The sequence below is a fragment of the Rhinatrema bivittatum genome, chromosome 2 (genome assembly GCF_901001135.1).
Source record: "Rhinatrema bivittatum chromosome 2, aRhiBiv1.1, whole genome shotgun sequence".
NCBI classification, from domain to species: domain Eukaryota; kingdom Metazoa; phylum Chordata; class Amphibia; order Gymnophiona; family Rhinatrematidae; genus Rhinatrema; species Rhinatrema bivittatum.
Window position 1 is genome coordinate 465,659,359 of NC_042616.1, and position 22,101 is coordinate 465,681,459.

The 22,101-nt window shown below is 50.2% G+C and overlaps 1 protein-coding gene across 1 annotated transcript in view; it reads left to right on the top strand.

Moving 5' to 3' along the window:
• The window catches only part of DROSHA (drosha ribonuclease III), a 401,585-nt gene that overhangs the window by 335,915 nt on the left and 43,569 nt on the right, over positions 1-22,101 (top strand). The window contains 3 exon segments of the mRNA XM_029587136.1: positions 19,893-20,034; positions 20,468-20,550; positions 20,687-20,790. Of these exon segments, the coding sequence (XP_029442996.1) occupies positions 19,893-20,034; positions 20,468-20,550; positions 20,687-20,790 (329 nt within the window).

The window sequence follows — 22,101 nt, forward strand, 5'->3', positions numbered from 1 at the left end:
TTGATGTAGGATAAAAGTGGGCCATTACAAATATACAGCAGTTTGTTCACAATGGGGTCAATATTCAAAGAGTTTGTCCAGCTAACTTTGGGATTTAGCTGATCAAACTTTGACTTTTAAAAATTTCCCCTGCTGACCAGCTTTATTTTGTCTGGGCAGATTGTTACCAGGACAAAATTTAGCTGGACAAAAACAGACAGGACTGGAGAGCCAGCGCTAGCCAACCAGAATTGTCTGGGTAACGCTGACTGGCCAGATTGCAGGTCTAAAGTTAACCGGACAGTTTTATTGAGTTTAAAGTTATCCAAAGTTGTCTGGTTAATATCAATGTTTGCTTTGCCTTCCTTCATTTCCCATATCTCTGGCACTGTCTGTTTTCGTTGTATACCTCCTGTGCAATATCGTTTTCTTGTTGTCCAGTGACATTTTCATAAATGTATTGATGAACAGTGCTTTTGTACATTATATTTAGGTTTCTTTTATGTGCTGCGGCCTACACACCTGTGGATTTTAGTGTTCACACATCCATGCACCATTAATAGCCAGAAAGATCTACTTTATTTTAACTTTCTCATCAAAATATAGATCAGTTTTGGCTAGCTTATACTGTTTAGTCCTGTCAGTTCTATCTACCTTGAGATTTTCTCCTGCAATTCTTGTGGATTCCTTATTTTTATCTAGTCCCTGTCCATCAGCGGTGAGCCACAAGAACATAAGATGGAGAACGGTCTGCACCCAACTCTTCTGTCCTAGATTAGATTACCAGACTCTGCATCTTGACTCTTCTGTTAGTCCATTCAGTGTTGTATTGAAGCACAGGGGCGGATTGTGGGAAAATAGTGGCCCGGGGGATTTTTCTCCATACTGGCCCATGGGTAACCAATTACATATACAATATAATTTACATATATATGTACACACCCCTATATTTGGTATGGTCCTCCCATATCAACACAGTACTATTTGCCAACACTCAAAGAATAACAACCCCACCTATGAAAAAGAATACCACAAATATTACACCAGAATCTAAAATATCAATACACCTCCTATCAGGAAAACAGAACAGGCCAAGCTACTACAGATCCCTACAGAGAAACCACATGCTAAAAAATGCTTCATCTCAGTCTTTGCATGCAAAACACAAACTCTCACCAAATACAGAATACAAAATGAAGGAGCACAAATGACAAAAACTGAAATGGAAACTCCAAGAAGCCAGACTCCATGTATTAACAATAGAAAAATAGAACCACCATTCCTCATAAAACAAATAAAATCAAGAAACATAAAGCATCAGTTATAATAGTAAAACCATAATAAAAGAATATTTTAAAACTACTGATAAATAGAATTTCTATTAATTAAAATCATATATTTTTTACAATGTCCCAAACACTAATAAAATATTTCAAAACAGTACATATATCAAATAACATTCAATAATGAAAACTAATAAGGATTTTAAAAAGCCCCTGCTGTCCCCTTCTGTGGGAGCTCTTTATTTCCAGTCACCCTGTATTGTCGAGGATTAGGAGGTTATCCTCTCTCTCACACATACTCACATGTCCATTCTCTCTCGCACATGCACTGTCACTACATACACATTCATGCTCTTATACCCATCATAACCTCTCGCTCTCACTGACACTGACACACTCTCCCTCCACAGACATCCCCACACACACTCAAACTCTTACTCCCTTGGATTTTCTCATACACACTCATCTCTCACACTCACACACTGACCCCCAGGCAGGCTCCCATTCATTTCACACCACTCCCTCCCCATCCCCCAGGCATGCACACATTCATTCTCTCACACACCCCCCAAGCAGGCACCTATCATTCACACACATACACCCCCAGGCAGAGTCCCATTCATACACATGCACACACTAAAGGCAGACCCCCTCTCTTTCTTTTGCCAACAACCTTGGAACCTCTCTCATTCCTCTGCTGCCACTGTCACTGCTGCCGCATGGCTATTGGGGAGGCGCCGATTGCTGCTACTGACACTAAAGCCCATTCTGCTGCCTCCTCTGTGCAGGCCCCGTGGGCTTCCACTTTCTCCATGCTGATCTCGTACATTGTGAAATCCGCATAGAGAAAGTGCTATTCTTGCACATTCCCAAAGATTACATGTGCCAATCACTAAATAATATTTTTTTTTTACCTTTGCTGGCTGATCTTAGTTTTCTAATTGGTTGGTCACAGGCTTTTTTTTTCCACCTTCCCTTTCTTATTTTTTTGCCAATTCCTTTTATATTGTCTTTTTTTTTTCTTTTCTCTCTATCTTCTTCCCTCAAACACACAGTCAGGTTCTCATTCTCACATGCTTTCTCTCTCTTCTCTCTCACACACACACACAGCCTCTCACTGTCACATGCTGTCTCTCATACAATCATTCATACACACAGGCTCTCACTGGCACATGCTGTCTGACTCTCACACACACAGGCTCTCTCTCACTCCCACATGCTGTCTTACTCAAGCACAGGCTCTCACTGTCACATGCTCTCTCTCATACAATCATTCATATACACACACACAGGCTCTCACTCTCACATGCTGTCTCTGCGAACATTCAGATCCTCACTCCCACACACAATTTCTCAACTCATTTCATACACGCACACACACACTCTACAGACCCTCAGCCTCTCTCTCACCTCTGGGCCTCCTCTTCGAGGGTCGCCGCAGGATGGCCTCTGCAGCAGCCCTGATCATCTTGGGCCGCCGCGAATCATCGCAGCGGCCCGTAAGCGCTGCTCCTCTTCTGCACGCGCTGATGCCCCTCCTCCTTCTGCCACGTGGCTTCCGGCACGTTTACTTCCGGGCCGCACAGGCAGGAAGGAGAGGAGCATCAGCGCATTAAAACGCGATCTTTTTCTTCAGGCCGTGGTGACGTGAGCTTCACCACGGCCCTGCCCATCTGTCTATCGCTGCTCAGCAGCCGCATGGGCCTCCTTGCGCCCGGGGGCATTGGCTCCCCTCGGGATACCACTGCTCGCGGCGCCCCCTAATACTTTGGTTGGAAAATTTTATAATACAAAAAAAAAAAAAAAAATCACGTGACAGATGTGACCGGCCCACCGGGGGAAGCCCGATCCCCGATAGGTCAATCCGCCCCTGTTGAAGCAGAGTATCTGTTTGGGGAAGTTTTGCTGCAGTTGAATTTCAGGAAGACTTTTTTGTGGGAAGAAGAAGGTTGTAAACTTGCAGTTTCCTGTTTCCTGCTAACTATGGGCCTTATTTATTAAAGCTTTCCTAGCGTGTAGCTAGCTGGACTCAGGACCATTGGGTTATGCTCCCCTGCAAGCAGATGAAATTAGAGTCAGATTTCAAAGCTGACATCACCGTACATACACCCCTGCAGCGACCTCAGCCTTCCAGTATTCTCCATCTCCAGTAGATGTGGACGTAACCTCTCCCTATAGGGATTGTTGTACTTTTGAAGGATAAATTCTACTTTCCTAGCGTGTAGCAGATGGACTCAGGACCAATGGGTATAGTGTACTCCTGTTAGCAGTTGGAGATGGATCAGATTTCAATCTGACGTCAGCCCTTAGTACATATACCCCTGCAGAAAGTGCAGCTCTTCAGTATTTTCCATCTCCATAGCAGTTAGGGACTATCTGCAACGCTCTCACCAGCGTTAGAACCAAATTCAAAGAAGAAAATCCAAAATTAAAGAAGAAACCTACCTGAAGACGAGCCCCACTCTCCTGCTGTGATACCCTCGGGTCCCTCCCCCAGTTGAGATTCCCGAGGTGATTTCTGTGTGGTCCCTCGGTGGCAAGCCTCGGTCCGGCGGCCCGAAATCGAGGTGAGGACCTAGCCCCCGATACTCGGGGCACAGCTGAGAGGCAGCGGGTGCACCCTCGAGTGCAGCGGTGAAGGTATTTACCCTCTCCCCCCGCAACCGGAGACCCGCCTGGGACGAAACCGGGAAGCGCCGAAGACAAGGTAAGGTAGAAATCTTCTGCTTGAATCCGGTCTCCAAGGATCGAGGAGGAGCACAGGTCACCGGACGGGACCAGTGCCACCGGGTTGATCCGCCCTAACAGGGCCAGGCCCCGGCTATTTCCGAGGGTCTACCCATGTGGAGACCCTGCGAGGGGGTCGCCGTTTTGCCCGCGTGCTCACCGTCACCATCTTGGCCCTATTTGGCCGCGCCGCCCGTTCACCGTTCGAGAACGCACAATCGAGATAGGCGCACAAAGCACTTGTGTGCATAAACTTACACGCACATAAAACCTTGCGCGCATAAGTTGCGTGCACAGAGGGCGCATATCTATGGCTGAACGCATAGCTGCGCGTACAATTACACGCTCATCTTAAGCACACCGGAGCACATAAGAGTTTACGCGCCGACAGCCATGGCACCTCCAGAAGCAGGGATAAAGGCTCAAGGCCTCTGCACAGCATGCCACATCAGAGCCGCACAAAGCGAGGAGGCTGACGCCCTGTGCACGCAGTGCGAAGAGGCTCTGGGAGACCCAGTCCAAGGCTAGCCCCACCCAGGGCTGAGTTCTAGCTCCCTAGGGGGTACCCCGGACCTAGCCAGGGGGACCTCCCCACAGACGGGGACCCCCAAGGAACCAGCGCCCCTCAGCTTTGACCCAGCGTCGATCTCATGGGTGGAGTTCTTCAAGGGGATTCACGCCTTTGTTCAAATGCAAACTGAACTTCAGGCTGACCAGCCACATGCGCCACAGGAGGACCCTCATGCCCCAGGCCCTTCAAGACCTAGGCACAGGCTTCCACTACCCAGAAGCCCCACCTATGGGGACTCTGACATCTCTGAGGAGGAAGCCGAACCCTTAGAAGAGGGGGAGCCCCCCTGGGGACAGAGCCTCAGCAAACCATGAGACGCTTTCTTTCACAAAGGACAAGCTCCCGGACCTGGTCAACCAATGCCTGACTGAGCTCTCTATCCCGGGCCTAGGTACTTCGGGGGAACCTCAACTGAACCCCCTGCTGGAGGGTCTTCGACAGACTTCTCGCCATTTCCCTCTGTTACAAGCAGCACAGCAGCTGATTAACCTGGAATGGAGTGCTCCGGAGTCCACATTCAAGGGGGGATGAGCTTTGGCAGCCATGTACCCCCTGTACCCAGCAACCAAAGATCTTCTTGCATGCCCAAGAGTTGATGCCATGGTCTGCTCGGTCTCCAAGCGCACTACCATCCCAGTGGAGGGAGGAGCTGCGCTCAAGGATGCACATGACTGGCAGCTGGAGTCCATCCTCAAACAGTCATTTGACGTAGCCGCTATTTCTCTACAAATTGCGGCCTGCTGCACTGTGGTGACACGTGCCTGCTTATCACAAACCAGGAACAACACCCCAGGAGAAGACATAGAACCAGCAGTACCATTCCTCGCGGATGCTGCCTCCGACCTAGTGCGCACCGCGGCCAGAGCAGTGTCCTCTGCGGTGGTGGCCAGGAGGCAACTCTGGCTTTGAAGCTGGTCGGCTGACGCATCTTCCAAAACACGCCTCACGAGGATGCCCTTCAAAGGATCCCTCCTGTTCAGCAGCGAACTAGAGAAACTGGCCAACAAATGGGGCGAGTCCCCATTGCCGCGCCTACCAGAGGATAAGACGAAGAGAAACCAGTGACCCTTCCCCAGGTCCTCCAGGGGCAGAAGTTCACAGCGCTTCAATCCTTACCGGAGCAATTATCAAGCCCCCTGCCCTACGGGCAAGAACCAGTCCTTTCGGACCAAACACAACAAGAGGGGAACCAGCTCGGGTACAGGCCCCAGCCGCACCCCACAATGAGATAAAGCTGACCCATCCAAGGGAAGAAACCATAGGGGCAGACTAGCCCTATTCTACCGCAGATGGGTCGAGATAACTTCGGACAAGTGGGTCCTAGCCATCATTCGGGAGGGGCACTACCTGGATTTTCTATGAACCCCTCCGGACAAGTTCGTGGAGTCCCCCTGCCACGACCTCTCCAAGAGGGTGGCAGTGGAAGTTACACTGTCCAGGCTACTGGCCCTCGAGGCCATAACCCCAGTGCCTCCACAAGAAATAAATACTAGGCATTATTCCATTTATTTTATCGTCCCCAAGAAAGAGGGAACGTTCAGGCCCATCCTGGACCTCAAATCGGTCAACCGCCACCTGAGGATTCCCCGGGGACTCTACTATACGCCTTCCCACCGTGGCCCCTATTGGGCGCGATCATTCATAAGATACAACTACACAAGGGACTAGTTCTGGTGGCTCCGGATTGGCAAAGAAGATCCTGGTACGCAGACATGAGAAGACTGCTGGCAGGGAACCCTCTACCCCTGCCCCCACACATGGACCTGCTACAAAAAGGTCTGATCCTCCACGAGGACCCAACTCAATTCTCTCTTACGGTCTGGCCATTGAGAGGGCCCGCCTGAGGAAGAGCAGATACTCAGGGGCGGTAATCGACACTCTCCTTCAAGCACGCAAGTTCTCCACATCGTTAATGTACATAAGGATCTGGAGAGTATTTGCAGCCTGGTGCGAAGACCACAACATCAAGCCAGGCTCATTTAAAGTTCCCGTGATCCTGGAATTCTTACAGAATGGACTACAGAAGGGTCTGTCCCTCAACTCCATCAAGGTACAAGTGGCTGCATTGTCATGCTACGGCGCCAAGAGCAAGGGCGACAGCATAGCTTCTCACCCGGACGTGTTACGCTTCCTGAAAGGAGTCAAACACATTCGCCCACCACTAAAGTGGCCGGTACCTCTGTGGAATCTCAATCTCGTTTTGAACTTCCTAGCGGGAACCACCTTCAGACCCCTCTGAGGCCTGTCCCTCCACCTGTTAACCTTAAAGACGGTGTTTTTGCTGGCAGTGTGTTCAGCCCGCCGCATATCGGAACTACAAGCACTGTCCTGCCATGAGCCGTTCCTCAGGCTCACCCCGGGGTCCATCCAACTACGCATGGTTCCCTCCTTCCTCCCCAAAGTGGTCTCACACTTCCACCTCAACCAGACCATCTCGCTACCAACGACGGATGGCTTGAAGAATTCGGAAGAAGCCCGTAGTCTACGTCACCTCAACATCGACAGACTCCTATCCAGATACCTGGAAATGTCAGAACCCGTACGAAGAACGGACCACCTTTTCGTCCTTCACAGCAGAAAGAGACAAGGGGAAGCGGCTTCGCGGGCAACCATCGCTCACTGGATCAAGGAAGTCATCAAGGCGGCCTACGTAGAAGCTGGCAAGCCACCACCTCTACAGGTCAAGGCCCATTCTACCAGAGCCCAGGCAGTATTCTGGGCAGAAACTAGAATGCTGTCATCTGCCAAGATCTGCAGGGCGGCTACATTGTCCTCCATCCATACCTTCTCCAGATTCTACCATCTGGACGTTCAGGCTCGGGAGGACACGGCATTTGCAAGGGCAATACTAAGTGGGTCTCGGGCAGCCTCCCACCCGGTTCGGGAGTAGCTTTTATACATCCCATTGGTCCCGAGTCCATCTTCTACACTCTAGGAAATGGAGAAATTACTTACCTGATAATTTCGTTTTCCTTGGTGTAGACAGATGGACTCAGCATCCCACCCTGGTCTGCCGTTACGCATGGTCTTTCAAATAATTCAAGGGTAAGCCATGTTTTCATTTACCTAGTGCATCCACCCTGCTGGGTGTCGACGCTTTCCAGTTGAGTACACTGGCGGTCTCCAGCTATAGTCAATCAACCAGTTCAAGTTAATCAAGTTTGAGCGTTTAACCATGTTATGAAGTTATTCAAGTTAACCAAATTATTAAGTTAATCAGTCAGTCACACATATATCCACAATGCTTTTCGAGGAGAATACTGAAGAGCTGCACTTCCTGCAGGGGTATATGTACTAGGAGCTGACGTCAGATTGAAATCTGATTCGTCTCCAACTGCTATCAGGAGTACACTATACCCATTGGTCCTGAGTCCATCTGTCTACACTAAGGAAAACAAAATTATCAGGTAAGTAATTTCTCTATTTCTAAATTGAAGGAAAATTGAGCCCAGCTCTCCTGCAGTGATACCTAAAGGTCCCTCCCCCAGTTGAAAATTCCTGAGTCGATTTATGAGATCCCTCAGAGATGTGCCTTGTTCCGGTAGCCGGTTCCCGGCATGGACGTTGCTGTTTAAGCAGCTTAAAGGCAGCAGGTGCAGGAAGCCAAAGCCCTCTCCCCCCGCAGCCAGAGACCATCTCTATACTCAGCCGGTAAGCAAGGGCTTCCCAAACCTGGCCGGGGACCCCACAGCCAGTCGAGTTTTCAAGATATCCACAATGAAAATCCAACTGGCTGTGGGGTCCCCAGGACAGGTTTGGGAAGCTCTGTGGTAAGTGCTGAGCCCAGGTAAGTAAAAAAAAAAAAAAAAAAAGATTTACCTCCCGATTCAGAGACATTTGAAGGGGTTTCGGTAGGACTTCTTCCGGTCTCCTTGCTCAGCGCACCATATCAACATCGTTCCCAATCCCATTGGGGTAAGGGAAGTGGGTTTCTGAGTGGGTTGAGCGGCCCCCCAGTGGGATAGGCTTCACTTTAGGCTTCGCCGCGTGGAAGGCCATGTCGGCACCATCTTGCATGCGTCTTTGCGTGTGTCATATTGCCCTCCATAGAACCTCGGTATGCGCAGTGCATTGGCTGTGAGCATAATGTCACACGCGTACATACATGCACAACTTAGTAAGCACAGAACACAGGAAAAGCCAGGCACATGAGCTGTGTGTGCGCCTCACCACGCCCCCACCTAGGCGTTCGAAATCTGTGCGCATACACTTTTAAGCACGAGTCGATAGGGTGCACAGTTACTGCCGCCAATGGCACTGCCAACTGAGAGGCCATATTATAGCCTCTCAGTATGACCTGGACTTCAACTTATGTCAACACTGCAAGGAAGCCTCGGACTTTGCTAAACCAGGCTCCTCCCATTCGGATGATGGGTTGGCCACAGCCTTAACTGTAAGTACACCGGACCTTTGTACCCCTTGATGGGTTTATCCATGGGAGAGGGAAATTCAACTGGTCCCATCCCAGTACCTCCTGGATTAGGCATGGAACCATTGGCCTTTTCCTGGATGGAGTTTTTCCAGGGACTAACAAGCCTGCGTGCAGGCGCAGTCTACTGCCTCTCTTGCCCCAGTCTGGATGGAACCTCAGCTGATGGCCCCTCCCTCTCCCGTTCCTACCGAATGGTACCGAGATATACCTGGTATGGGGCGAATCTCCAGTTCCCCAGTTACCAAAAGATAAGAGGAAGCAGCCACAGCACCCCTTGCCAATGTGTAGTCATTCCAGGGTTTCCCAGCATTTTCGCCCCTACAGAAATTAGACATTTAAGAGGTCTCGACCCCCTTGGGAGTTTCCAGTCCTTTCGTACCTGACAACTCAGGAGAGGGGCAGGCTCAGATTCAATCTCATCCCGAAACCCACGATGAAATTTTACCGACCCACCTTCGGGACAAGGTGATAAGGGGTCGCCTGTCTCTTTTTTTTTTTTTTTTTTTTTTACCAATGATGGGTTAAGATTACTTCGGACAAATAGGTACTGGAAGTCATTCGAGAAGGATATGCACTAGAATTCCACAGCACTCCTCAAGACATATTCATGATGTCTCCTTGCCACTCCCAGCACAAGAAGCAGGCAGTGGATATTACACTTATAAGACTCCTCAAGCTGAGGGCAGTAGCCCCAGTACCTACACCCCAGGAAAATATGGGGCATTATTCCATTAATTTTGTCATACACAAGAAGGAAGATTTTCCTTTTGCTCCATCCTGAACCTGGAATGTCAACCGTCACTTGCGAGTAACTCATTTTCACATGGAAACCTAACACTCTGTGATGATGGCCGTACAACTGGGAGAGTTCCTAACCTCCCTGGATCTATTCGAGGCCTACCTACATATTCCATTCTGGCAGGAGCACCAACATTTCCTACGGTTTGTGGTGCTGGATCGTCATCAGTTTCGGACATTACCCTTTGGCTTAGCCACTGCCCCCAGAACCTTCTCCAGGAATCATGGTGGCCATGGTGGCAGCATTAAGAAAAGAAGGGATCCTGGTGCACCCATACTTGGACGATTGGCTGATATGGGCCAAGTCCGTGGAAGAGAGCCTCTTGGTAATCAATAGGGTGATCTCTCTGTTACAGGAACTCAGCTGGGTAGTAAACCTCACCAGGAGCAGCCTCAAGCCTTCCTAGTCCTTGGAGTATCTGGGAGTCCAGTTCAACACCAGACGGGGCAAAGTCTTTCTTCCATCTACATGGATACAGAAGTTGATGTACCAGGTGTGACGGCGTGGAGATATCTCAGAGTTCTCAGATTGATGGCGGCAACCCTGGAAGTAGTGCCGTGGGCAAGGGCACACATGCATCCTATTCAGCACTGTCTGCTATCACGTTAGAACCCACAGTCTCAAGACTATTTGGTTCGTCTCTACCTACCGATAGGAGTCTGCTGTCACCTCCAGGGATGTTTACAGGAACCACATTTGAACAGGGGTGTTTCTCCTAGGACCAGCAGGATGGTAGTCCTCACATGTGGTGACATCATCCAATGGACCCTGGTACGGAAAACTTTTGTCAAAGTTTCTAGAATCTTTGGCCAACAAACAGAGCATGCCCTGCCTGCTACTATCCGCATGTCCAAACGAGGTCCCCCTTCAGTCTCTTCTTTTCTGCGGTGCAGTTGCCTCGTAGTTCGTGGAGCTCCAACCTTTTCAAATTTTCTTCCTCAATTTTCGAGTTGTTTTCTAGATCCTCGTTGGGTCGCCCTTCATGGTCGGTGCTCCCCTGGTATGGTAGGTCCTTTTTTGGCCTTTTTTCTCCAACTGCTGTCGATTCCTGACTCTCCACCCCACAGTATTTGTTGGGCATTGACTGCATGCCAGGTGTTTTTCATGGCATCGACCAGTTTTCATCAGTGCCCCCTAGTGCCTGCGGACCATGTCCATCATGGATCCACATGAGGTTTGCATCCTCTGCCTGGGGCCCTCACGCGATGTCCATGGGTGCCATTTGTGTGATCAGATGACACCCAAAGGGCGTCGGGCGTGCCTCAACAAAATGGAGAAACTTTTCGGGATCCCGAAATCCTCCACACCTGCGTCAGCCTCTTCAACGCCCAAGGATCGTGGAGAATCGTCTCAATCTCTCCCTTTCTGCGATCCCTCTAGCCAGCACCCCCAAGGATCAGGGAGAAGGCGATCAATCTTCAGTGGTCTCTCCAATCCCCCAGACCTCAGGATCATCGATTTCCTCGGCGCTGGGGAAAGACCGGGCTGAGCACCGGAAGCAATCCAGAAAGCACCGGCACTGATCACTGTCCCCACACAGTTCCATCCTGGAGTGGCATCGGCGGCCACCAAGCCACCATCAAAGCGGCACCGGTCATCTGAGGCCCCATCTTCTGGTAGCCCGAGGCATTCCCCACCATTAACAGTGCAGGGCGCCATGCCACCTCGGGAATCAGAGGATGAGCCGGTGACGCCTCATCCCCCTCCATCAGTCCTGACCACTCAGGACTTCCAGGAGGAGTTGGACCGCAGGATGCAATCAGCGGTGCTTAAGTTGCTGCAGGGCATTCAGCTGTCGGCGCCACTGGCCCACATACTGGTGCCCGAGCCTCCGCCATCAGTGTTAACACCTCTGCTAGAGCGTCTGGACATCCTTCTTGGTGTCCTACCGATGCAGCCGGTGTCTGAGGGGCCCTCAATGCCCCGTTGGCTGCCGATGCCCCCCCACCGGAGTGATCCTGATCCTCTGGTCCGAGGAGGAGGAAGAGGGAACCAGCCACATTCGCCCTCACCCACGTCTCCCTGAGCCATTTCTGGACCCCTTCGGCTTACCATGGCTGATGGCCCGCTCAATGCCGGGGGACCCATCAGTGCCTCTGCAGCCTCTGAAGCCCTCAGAGCCCAGGGCTGCTGCCCCTCACAGCCCTTGTCTTCGGCGACCTGGCCCAAGTGAACCTCGTCCTCCGGCTGGAGGTCCAGGTTAGGCTCGCCGATCTCCCCTGTATAGGCGAGAATCTGGGGATAAGGTCCAGAATGTGATGGCGCAGCTGAAGGACCATTATGATACCCTCCAGCAGCTATCCGCTAGGGCCTCTGAACGGCCATCCTCAGCCAGAAAATCCTCCAGGCAAGGTTCTCGTAAATCCTTCTACTGGCAGAGGAAGTATTACCCTCCGGCCACTCAAACTCGCTTTCTCCGATCCGGTTCCAGGGGTCTCCTCCGCCAAAGGTGGGCCCCTAGGCCCCAACCGGTGCCCCAGCCATGGGCTTTTGACTGGCGGCGAGGGAGCGTAAGCCAGCTGGCAGTTCCCCTGGCACCCAATCCTCCCAGTCAGCGGCAGGCTCCTCAGCTTCACCCAGCGCTGGGAAGAGATCACGTTGGACCGATGGGTCCTCTCCATCATCCGCCAAGGGTCCGCTTGCACTTCGGTCAGCTCACAGAGATATCTCACCCTTGTCCATCGTGGGGTTCATTCGCCCATCCGGTTGTTCTTCAAACAGAACTTCCTGCCATCCTTACAGTGAGTGCAGTGGAACCGGTCTCTTGCAAGCAACAGGGCCAAGGGTTCTACTTCCTCATCCCGAAAAGGAATGGCGGCTTACACCCCATTCTCAACCTCAGGGCACTGAACAAGTTTCTCATAAGAGAAAAGTTCGAGACAGTCTCTCTGGGCATGCTGATCCCTCTCCTCCGAAGAGGAAACTGGCTTTGCTCCTTCATCATCAAGGAGGCATATGTGCACATTGTGATTGTCCCAAACCAGAGGAAGTACCTCCGCTTCGTGGTGGGGAATGCACATTTTCAATAAAAAGTGCTGCCCTTTGCCCTGGCATCAGCCCCCCGCGTCTTCACCAAATGCGTGACAGTGGTGGCTGCCTACCTCAGGCGTTGCTCGGTCCATGTGTTCCCATACCTGGATGACTGGCTGGTCAGGAGCAACTCCCACTCCGGAGCCTTGCAAGCTCTGCCCCTGACGATTCAGATCCTGCAGACGGTGGGGTTTGTTATCAACTTCCCCAAGTAGCACCTCTGTCTGTCCCTGCAGCTAGACTTCATAAGCGCCAGGTTGGACACAGCACAAGTGAAAGCTTTCTTGCCCAAGAACCGGGCGATTGCCCTCGCCTAGCTGGCCACCTTCGTCCGCAACAGCAGGAGGGTTTCAGCCCGTCTCCTACTCCGCCTGCTGGGCCACATGGCAGCCTCCATCCATGTGACTCCCTTAGCCTGCCTCTGCATGAGGAGCACTTAGTGGGCCTTGCAGTCCCAGTGGCAGCAGGCATCCCAGTATCTAGAGGCTCCAATCACGGTCACGGACCCTCTCAAGCTATCCTTGGCTTGGTGGGAAGCCCTCCCCAATCTAGAACGAGGACTTCTCTTCCAGCCCACGCCGCCCCAGGCTCACCACCGATTCTTCTACTCGGGTGGGGAGCCCACTTGGACAGCCTATACAATCAAGGTCTTTGGACCGCCACCGAAGCAAGTTGCCAGATAAACTTTCTGGAGCTTTGGGCGATACGGTACGCCTTGTGGGCAATTCAGGATCAATTGTCATCCAAGGAAGTACTGATCTGGACGGACAACCAGGTACATCAAAAAGCAGGGCAGCACAGGCTTGTTCCTCCTCTGTCAAGAGGCAGTGCAGGTCTGGAACTGGGCCCTCTCCCAAGGGATGTATCTGCTGGTGACTTACCTGCCAGGTCACCTCAACATGCCGGTAGACAGCCACAGTCTGTCCTTCCAGCCCCCACAAGTGGTCTCTCAATCCTGCAGTAGCGGCCAAATTATTCCGCCACTGGGGTACACCGCATGTGGACCTGTTCGCCTCCCCTCTCAATCACTAAGTGAGCAGATTCTGCTGCCTAGTAGCAGGTAATGGCCATCCGGCCTGCGATGCCTTCTCCTTTCACTGGGGGCAGGGCCTCCTGTACGTGTACCCACCTCTCCCGCCCCTCTCGAAGACTCTGTCGAAGCTTTAGGAGGATGGGGGTACCATGATTCTTGTGGCACCCACCTGGCCTTGGCAGGTTTGGTTTCCACTTCTCCAGGACCTATTGGTGCGTGCGCCCAGCCCACTGGGGACAGCGCCAGACCTCATATCACAGAACCAGGGCACTCTGCGCCACCTGAACTTCCAGGCATTGGCCCTCATGGCTTGGATGTTGAGCGCATAATCCTCCAGTCCTTACAGTCCTTGGACAGTGTTCTCAGTCCTGATTGAATCCCTGAACCCTTTGACCAGGAAGTCCTACAGTTCAAAATGGAAACGCTTTTCCATCTGGAGGGCATGGTTTCACCCTTTCTTGTGCCCTCTCCCCTGGCTGCTGGACTATCTGTGGCACTTCTCTGAGACTGGACTACAGACCAGTTCTGTTAGAGTGCACCTCAGCACGGTCAGCGCATACCACCGAGGTGTCGCTGGTGTGCCCGTTTCGGTCCAGTCCCTCGTTGGCCATTTCATGCGGGGTCTCCTCCAACTGAAGCCCCCTCTTCGGCCACCGGCAGCATCCTGGGACCTTAACTGATACGGCCTCCCTTTGAGCATCTGCAGTGCTGTGACCTGAAGTTCCTCACCTGGAAAGTCATATTCCTGGTGGCGATCACTTCAGCTTGCAGGGTGAGTGAGCTTCAGGCCCCGGTTATGTACGAACTGTACACTAAGTTCTACCACGACCGTGTGGTCCTGCTTACGCATCCTAAGTTCCTGCCCAAGGTGATGACTGATTTCCACATCAACCAGTCAATTGTTTTAACCACCTTCTTTATGAAGCCACATTCCCGGGGGAAATAGCTCTCCACTCCCTGGACTGTAAATGGGCTTTGGCCTTCTACTTAGATCGCACGGCAAGCCACAGACAGTCCACCCAGTTCTTCGTTTCTTTTGACCCCAAAAGACTGGGTGCAGTGGTGGATAAACAAACCCTATCGAACTGGCTGGCGGATTGCATTGTCTTCTGCTATATGCAAGCAGGCCTTCAACTAGCTGGCAGAGTGAAGGGCTCACTGTGCGGGCCATGGCAGCGTCGGTGGCTCATTTGTGTGCAGTCCCCGTTGCAGAGATATGCCGGGCTGCAACCTGGAGTTCTTGCCACATGTTCGCAGCTCACTACTGCCTTATCAGGGATAGCCGTCAGGACAGTGCCTTTGGTCAGTCCATCCTGTGCAATCTGTTCCAGACTTGAACTCAACTCCGTCTACTCGTGCTCCTTGTGGGACCAGACCGCCCCCTGTTTTTCCCACAGCACCACAGTTGTGTTGTGCCCGTTGGCACCTTGTTCGGCCACTGTTGGTTTCTCTGGTTGAAAAGGGGCAGTCTGGAGCTCTGTACTCACCCACATGTGAGGACTACTATCCTGCTTGTCCTAGGAGAAAGCGCAATTGTTCACCTAGGACAGCAGGATGTTAGTCCTGAGGAATCCTGCCCACCTCCCCACAATGTTGGGTTCACCTTCGGTTTGTTGTTTTATTTTTTTGCTTGTTTCTTTTGCTTTGTTATGAGACTGAAGGGGGACCTCACATGGATGCATGGATAGTAGCAGGCGGGGCATGCTCAGTCTGCTGGCCAAAGTTTCTAGAAACTTTGACAAAAGTTTTCCGTGCCAGGCTCCATTGGATGATGTCACCCATGTGAGGACTAAACATCCTGCTGTCCTAGGAGAATACCTGTTACAGGTAAGCAACTGCGCTGTACCTGTCCTCCCCAGACTGGCTGGTTCTCACAACAGATGCAAGTCTCTGGGGCTGGGGAGCTCACTGTCAGGAGCTGACAGCCCAGGGATGGTGGACAGAAGAAGGGATCCTCTGGAACATCAATCGCCTGGAGGCCCGGGCAGTCAGATTTGTGTGTTTATAGTTCAGCCACAGAATACAGGGCCAGGCGGTCCACTTGATGTTTGACAATGCAACGACAGTAGCCTACATCAACTGCCAGGGAAGAACCAAGAGCCAATAAGTGTCACAAGAGATAGACCTCCTGATGGAATGAGCGGAAGTACATCTACAGATGATCTAAGTCTCCCACATCACAGGAAAAGACAACGTCAGAGCAGACTTTCTAAGCAGAGAGTGTCTGGATCCAGGAAAGTGGGGATAGTCGGCCAAAGCATTTCAGCTGATGGTAGATCATTGAGGCCTCCCGTCAGTTGACCTGCTGGCCACATGCCACAATGTGAAAGTTCCTTGATTCTTCAGTCGCAGAAGAAATCCGTGGTCCCTAGGAATCGATGCTCTCGTCCAGATCTGGCCGGAAGATGAGTTTCTATACACCTTTACTCCGTGGCCTCTGCTGAGCAGGGTCATTCACAGAATCAAACGCCAAGGGGATTAATCCTACTGGTAGCTCCGGATTGGCCCAGGCATCCGTGTTATGCGGACATGTGTTGATTACTGGTGGGGAATCCCCTGCACCTCCCACCACTCGGGGACCTGTTACAGCAGGGACTGGTCCTTCACAAAGATCCGACTCGATTCTGTCTTACGGTCTGGCCCTTGAGAGGACTCGTCTGATGAAGCGAGAATATTCTGTGGTGGTAATTGTCACCTTACTCTGCGCTCAGAAGTTCTCCACGTCCATAGTGTAAGTGCGGGGCTGGAGGGAATTTGAGGCCTGGTGTGAGGAATGCAGTGTCAACCCTCAGGCGGTCAAAGTCCCACTTATTCTGGAATTTTTGCAGGACGGTTTGAATAAAGGTTGACCCTCAACTCCATAAAGGTGCAAGTAGCGACTCTCTCCTGCTCAAGAGTAAGGTGAATGGGGCCTCCCTTTCGGCACACCCTGATGTGGCCCATTTTCTGAAGGGAGTGAAGCACCTTCAACCTCCCTTACGGTTACCGGTCCCCTTGTGGAATCTTAATTTAGTACTGGAATTCTTGGCAGGTCCTTCATTTTGGCTGCTGCAAAGTCTTTCCTTGCGCTTATTGACCTTGAAGACTGTGTTCCTGGTGGCTATATGCTCGATACATTGTATCTCGGAACTGCAGGTGTCGTCGTGCCGGGAGACATTCCTCTGGATGACTCCAGGGGCGTTACAGCTTACGTACTGTCCCATCGTTCTTGCCAAAAGTAATATCGGAGTTTCATTTGAATCTGTCCACTTCGTTGCCATCCCTAGATAAACTCAAGGACGCAGAGGAATATAGTCTCCTTCATTATTTGGATGTCAAGAGACTTTTAGTGCGGTATCTGGAAGTCTCAGAACTTGTCCAAAAGACAGACTGCCTGTTTTTCCTTCATGGCAGAAGGAAACAGGGCGAACCAGCTTGACAAGCTACCATAGCTCGCTGGATTAAGGAGGTGGTCACAGGAGCCTATGTGGAAGCTGGAAAGCCATTACCTTCTCAGATGAGAGCTCGTTCCACTAGGGCTCAGGCAGGGCTATTGATTTCTGCCGAGCGGCAACATGGTCCTCCTTGCACACCTTCTGCAGGTTTTATCGCCTGGATCTGCAGGCCTGAAAGGACGCAGCCTTTGCATGGGTGGTGTTGACCGGACCGTGGGCAGCCTCCCGCCCTGATTGGAAATAGCTTTTGTATATCCCATTTGTTCTAAGCCCATCTGGCTACACACTAGGAAATGGAGAAATTACTTGCCTGATAATTTCGTTTCCCTTAGTGTAGACAGATGGACTCAGCATCCCTCCCTCGGCTGCCCAAGGACTGTGCCAAGGATTCACCCATGAAGTGGATATCGAATCCAAGAGATTATGGGTAAGCCTTTATCCAGTCCTTAGATCAGGGCTCCTATATTCTTACTGGGGTTCAGTGTTTATGATTGGTCGAGTACAGTTACAGTTATATATTTTTAATCATATTTTTAATCAAGTTTTTTCACTAGTATGTCCACAGTGGTTTTTGAAGATAATACTGGAGGGCTGAGGTCACTGCAGTGGTTGTATGTAGGATGATGTCAGCTTTGAAACCTGACTCCGTCTCCATCTGCTGGCAGAGGAGCATAGCCCATTGGTTCTGAGTCCATCTGTCTACACTAAGGGAAAGAAATAATCAGGTAAGTAATTTCTCCATTTTCCTTCTTTCCCTTGACACAGAATGGGGGAAAAAGCCTTAGTAAATAAAACCCTCTATTAGCACTGGCCTTAGAATGATTTTAATGGCCAGAATAATTGTAAATGCTGCCTTGCCATTTGGTTAATGCACAGGAAGAGCTGCGCGTGCCTTAACTATGCAGGTGTTTGATGGAAGACAGTTCGGACAAATGAGAAAATGTTTAAACAGATTTGCTATTTTGGTAAAAACTTTCTTGGTTTATTGGATAGATTTATTTTGGGGGGGGTTCTCAATATGCACTGGTGCAATTATGCGCATGAAGACCTAAGATTTAAGTTGTCCAAATAAAGGAACCCTGCTTGGAGGAGGATAAAATGGATGTGCACAGGTGGTAAAAAAAAAAAAAAGCCACAAACCCACACCCCATATACATCAGCATGTACAAAAGCTAGTGTCAGAATCAAGCTGCATTCAAGTTATGGCAGATAGGAGGAAGAGCACAGGAGGCTCACTGGAGTGCAGTGTGCCCAGTATACATTCTGCGCACACACACACCTACTCCTGGCTCTTCTGTTCCACCTCATGCACATTTTATTCCCCTCAAACTTTCTCAAGTTGCCTCAGCACTTTTGTTCCCATTTTAATGGCTTTGAATAGAGCTTGATTGCATTAGTGTTTTGTTTTGTTTTTTAACCAGGGCAGTCTTTGTGGCCAGCGGTTCTGCATCTCTTTAGTAAGATTGGAATTAGGTAGCTTCGAGCAGGCATCTAGCTGTGTCTCACAGTAACAAGCTGAATGGATAATGATGGTTTTATAACCAGAAAACATTTTGTCTTGGAGCAGAGATAAGTGACATAACCGCCCCCCTACATACAAAAAATTATGTCTATAATACTGAGACCCGATATAGCGTTGATGATGAGGGTCCAAAAAGCTGGTCCGCATTATAAGTGAGCCTGCGTTATATAGAGTTAAAAATCCAGCTAAGTGGGTTAGCCAAATAAGATTTATCTAGCTAATTCACCCAGGTATTCAGTGAGATGGTTATGCCACCGAACATACCCGGATAAGTACTTATCTGGATAAGTGGCATACACTAAGGGGCGGATTTTCAGAGCCCTGCTCGCGTAAATCCGCCCAAAACCGGGCGGATTTACGCGAGCAGGGCCCTGCGCGCCGGTAAGCCTATTTTACATAGGCCTACCGGCGCGCGCAGAGCCCCGGGACTCGCGTAAGTCCCGGGGTTTTCGGAGGGGGCGTGTCGGGGGTGGGCCCGGGGGCGTGGCTACGGCCCGGGGCGGACCGGGGGCGTGGCCGCGCCCTCCGGACCCGCCCCCAGGTCGCGTCCCGGCGCGCAGGAGGCCCGCTGACACGCGGGGATTTACGCCTCCCTCCGGGAGGCGTAAATCCCCGACAAAGGTAAGGGGGGGGTTTAGACAGGGCCGGGCAGGTGGGTTAGGTAGGGGGAAGGGAGGGGAAGGTGAGGGGAGGGCAAAGGAAAGTTCCCTCCGAGGCCGCTCCGATTTCGGAGCGGCCTTGGAGGGAACGGGGGTAGGCTGCGCGGCTCGGCGCGCGCCGGCTATACAAAATCCATAGCCTTGCGCGCGCCGATCCAGGTTTTTAGCAGATACGCGCGGCTCCGCGCGTATCTACTAAAATCCAGCGTACTTTTGTTTGCGCCTGGAGCGCAAACAAAAGTAGGCTATTCGCGCTTCTTTTAAAATCCGCCCCTAAATGTAGCCAAATATTCAACTGCTGCCACTTAGCTGGATAAGTCCTTACTTATCTGGCTGGCTTACTTATCTCCATCCTGTAAGCCATAGGAGCAGAATTGGAGCAGGTGCTTGATATTGGGTGCATCCTCTCTGTCCTCCCTGCAGCTGCTGCGCAGTTCTTTAGTGAACAACAGGACGCAGGCCAAGGTAGCGGAGGAGCTAGGCATGCACGAGTTTGCCATCACCAATGACAAGACCAAGAGGCATGTTTCACTGCGCACCAAGACTTTGGCTGATCTCTTGGAATGTGAGTCCACAGGCTTGCAGCTTGTCTCTCGTTTTCTGTTTTTCTTCTTTTTTTTGTTGGTGCTGGGAGCTTGAAATGATGAAAGTTAAAAGCAGATGTACAATAAAATATAGAGTTTATTTGGTTTTATGTTTTAATTGTCATGGACATTAAGGATGATGTTGATTCCAGTCCCATTTCTTTTTTCATTGATATTTTCTCCTAAAATATGTACTTACTTTCTCTTAGGGCCTTTTGGTTCATTAAAATGTTCATAAATTTTTTTTTGTATCTTATTTTAGTGGATTTTTAATAATGTATGTTTTAATAAATGTTTTCACTTTTAATATGAAGGAGTCTGCTGCATGTCCTTTATGCTGAAGGGACATAAATGCCCAATAGTAATGATTTCTATTCATACCCAGATGAACCTATTTAAATATTTTATTTTTAGCTTTTATTGCTGCGCTGTATATCGATAAGGACCTGGAATTCGTTCACACCTTCATGAATGTGTGCTTCTTTCCACGGCTAAAGGTAAATACACAGTCCCTTAAGAATATGTGTATGTATTGTTTGGCATGGGGGGGGGGCGACAGGATGTTTCCCTTTTACAGATTTATTTTTAAATTGTTTTGCTTTTGTACTTCTGCTTCTGTGCACTTTTCTGCAGGAGTTCATTTTGAATCAGGATTGGAACGACCCCAAGTCTCAACTCCAGCAATGCTGCCTTACGCTCCGGTCAGAAGGGAAGGAGCCAGACATACCTCTGTACAAGTAAGGATCTGACACCACCTTCTTCACTCTCCCCTCCTCCCACCTCTGCCATAACCAAGCATCACCAAAGACATACAGAGCATCATTCTCTATTACTGCTGCATTCCACCAGTTTCAAAAGCAGTCATTAACCCTCCAGTTCTTTGGAGTTGGCAACCCGACTGGTGAAAATCCCTTTAATGTGTTCATTCTTCTGCTATGAAAGATAAGAACGCAAAGTTCTCCATCCTGCAAGCAGGATGAAATCATCCATAACCAGTGGGTAATGTTATCCGATGACACTGACAGAGACCCAGCTCAGGATTTAGAAATGTTCTGAGCATGCACAGGAGTTCCCATGCACAGCCGATGCTTCATGAGCCCTTCAGTCTTTCGTCGTCCAATCTACTGCACCAAGTGATACCCAGTCTCTGTCCCCATCATTTTAGCACTTTTCATATCTTTTTGGAATTGCATTCTTTTTTGTGCTGTTGCCTCATCAGCCCTAGTAGTTAGAGCAGCAGAGAACCAGGGAAGCCAAGGTTCAGATCTCACTGATACTCCTCCTTATAACCATGGGCAAGTCACTTTATCCTCCATTGTCTCAGGTGCAATCTTAGGACCCTACTTACCAAGCATTTTTCCCATAGACATAAAATGGGAGAAAATCTTTAGAAAATAACCCCTTTAGATTGTAAGTCTTCTGGGGACAGGGAAAATACCTACAGAACTTGAATATAACACGCCTTGAGCTGCTAATGAAAAGTCATGAGCTAAATAGAAACGTAGAAGCATGACAGCAGAAAAAGACCATACGGCCCATCTGTCCAATTTATGTAGCGCTTACAATTCCCATAAATCTATATACAAAATAAATTAAAATAAATAAAAAGAACTTTTAAGTCCTACCCCTCAAAAAAAAAAAATAAAGTGAGAGTTTATCATGATGGAGAAATCTTAAGTCCAAGAAGTCCTTCATTAGCAGGTTCAAGGCCTGCATGAGTGGGCACCGTATGGCCATCATGGATATACTCTTTATCTGTTACTGCTGTCTGGACCTGGACCATGCTGTTTCATATTGTCCTAGCTGTGGCAGAATGTCCTTGTGGGTGATTCAGACCCATGCCTGAAAGATAGAGGATCTATAGAAGGCGGCATCTGGTAAGGCTCCGAAGCCTCACGCGATGGTGGACAGTGTTGCCACTTTACCTTACGGAGTGAGACCTCTTTGGATTCCCAGAGCCATAAGAAACATTGGATATTGCCTTGGTAATCTGTTGGGAAAGTCATATCCCCTCCCTCATTGGCACCATGCCATAGGGCCAGGGTTCA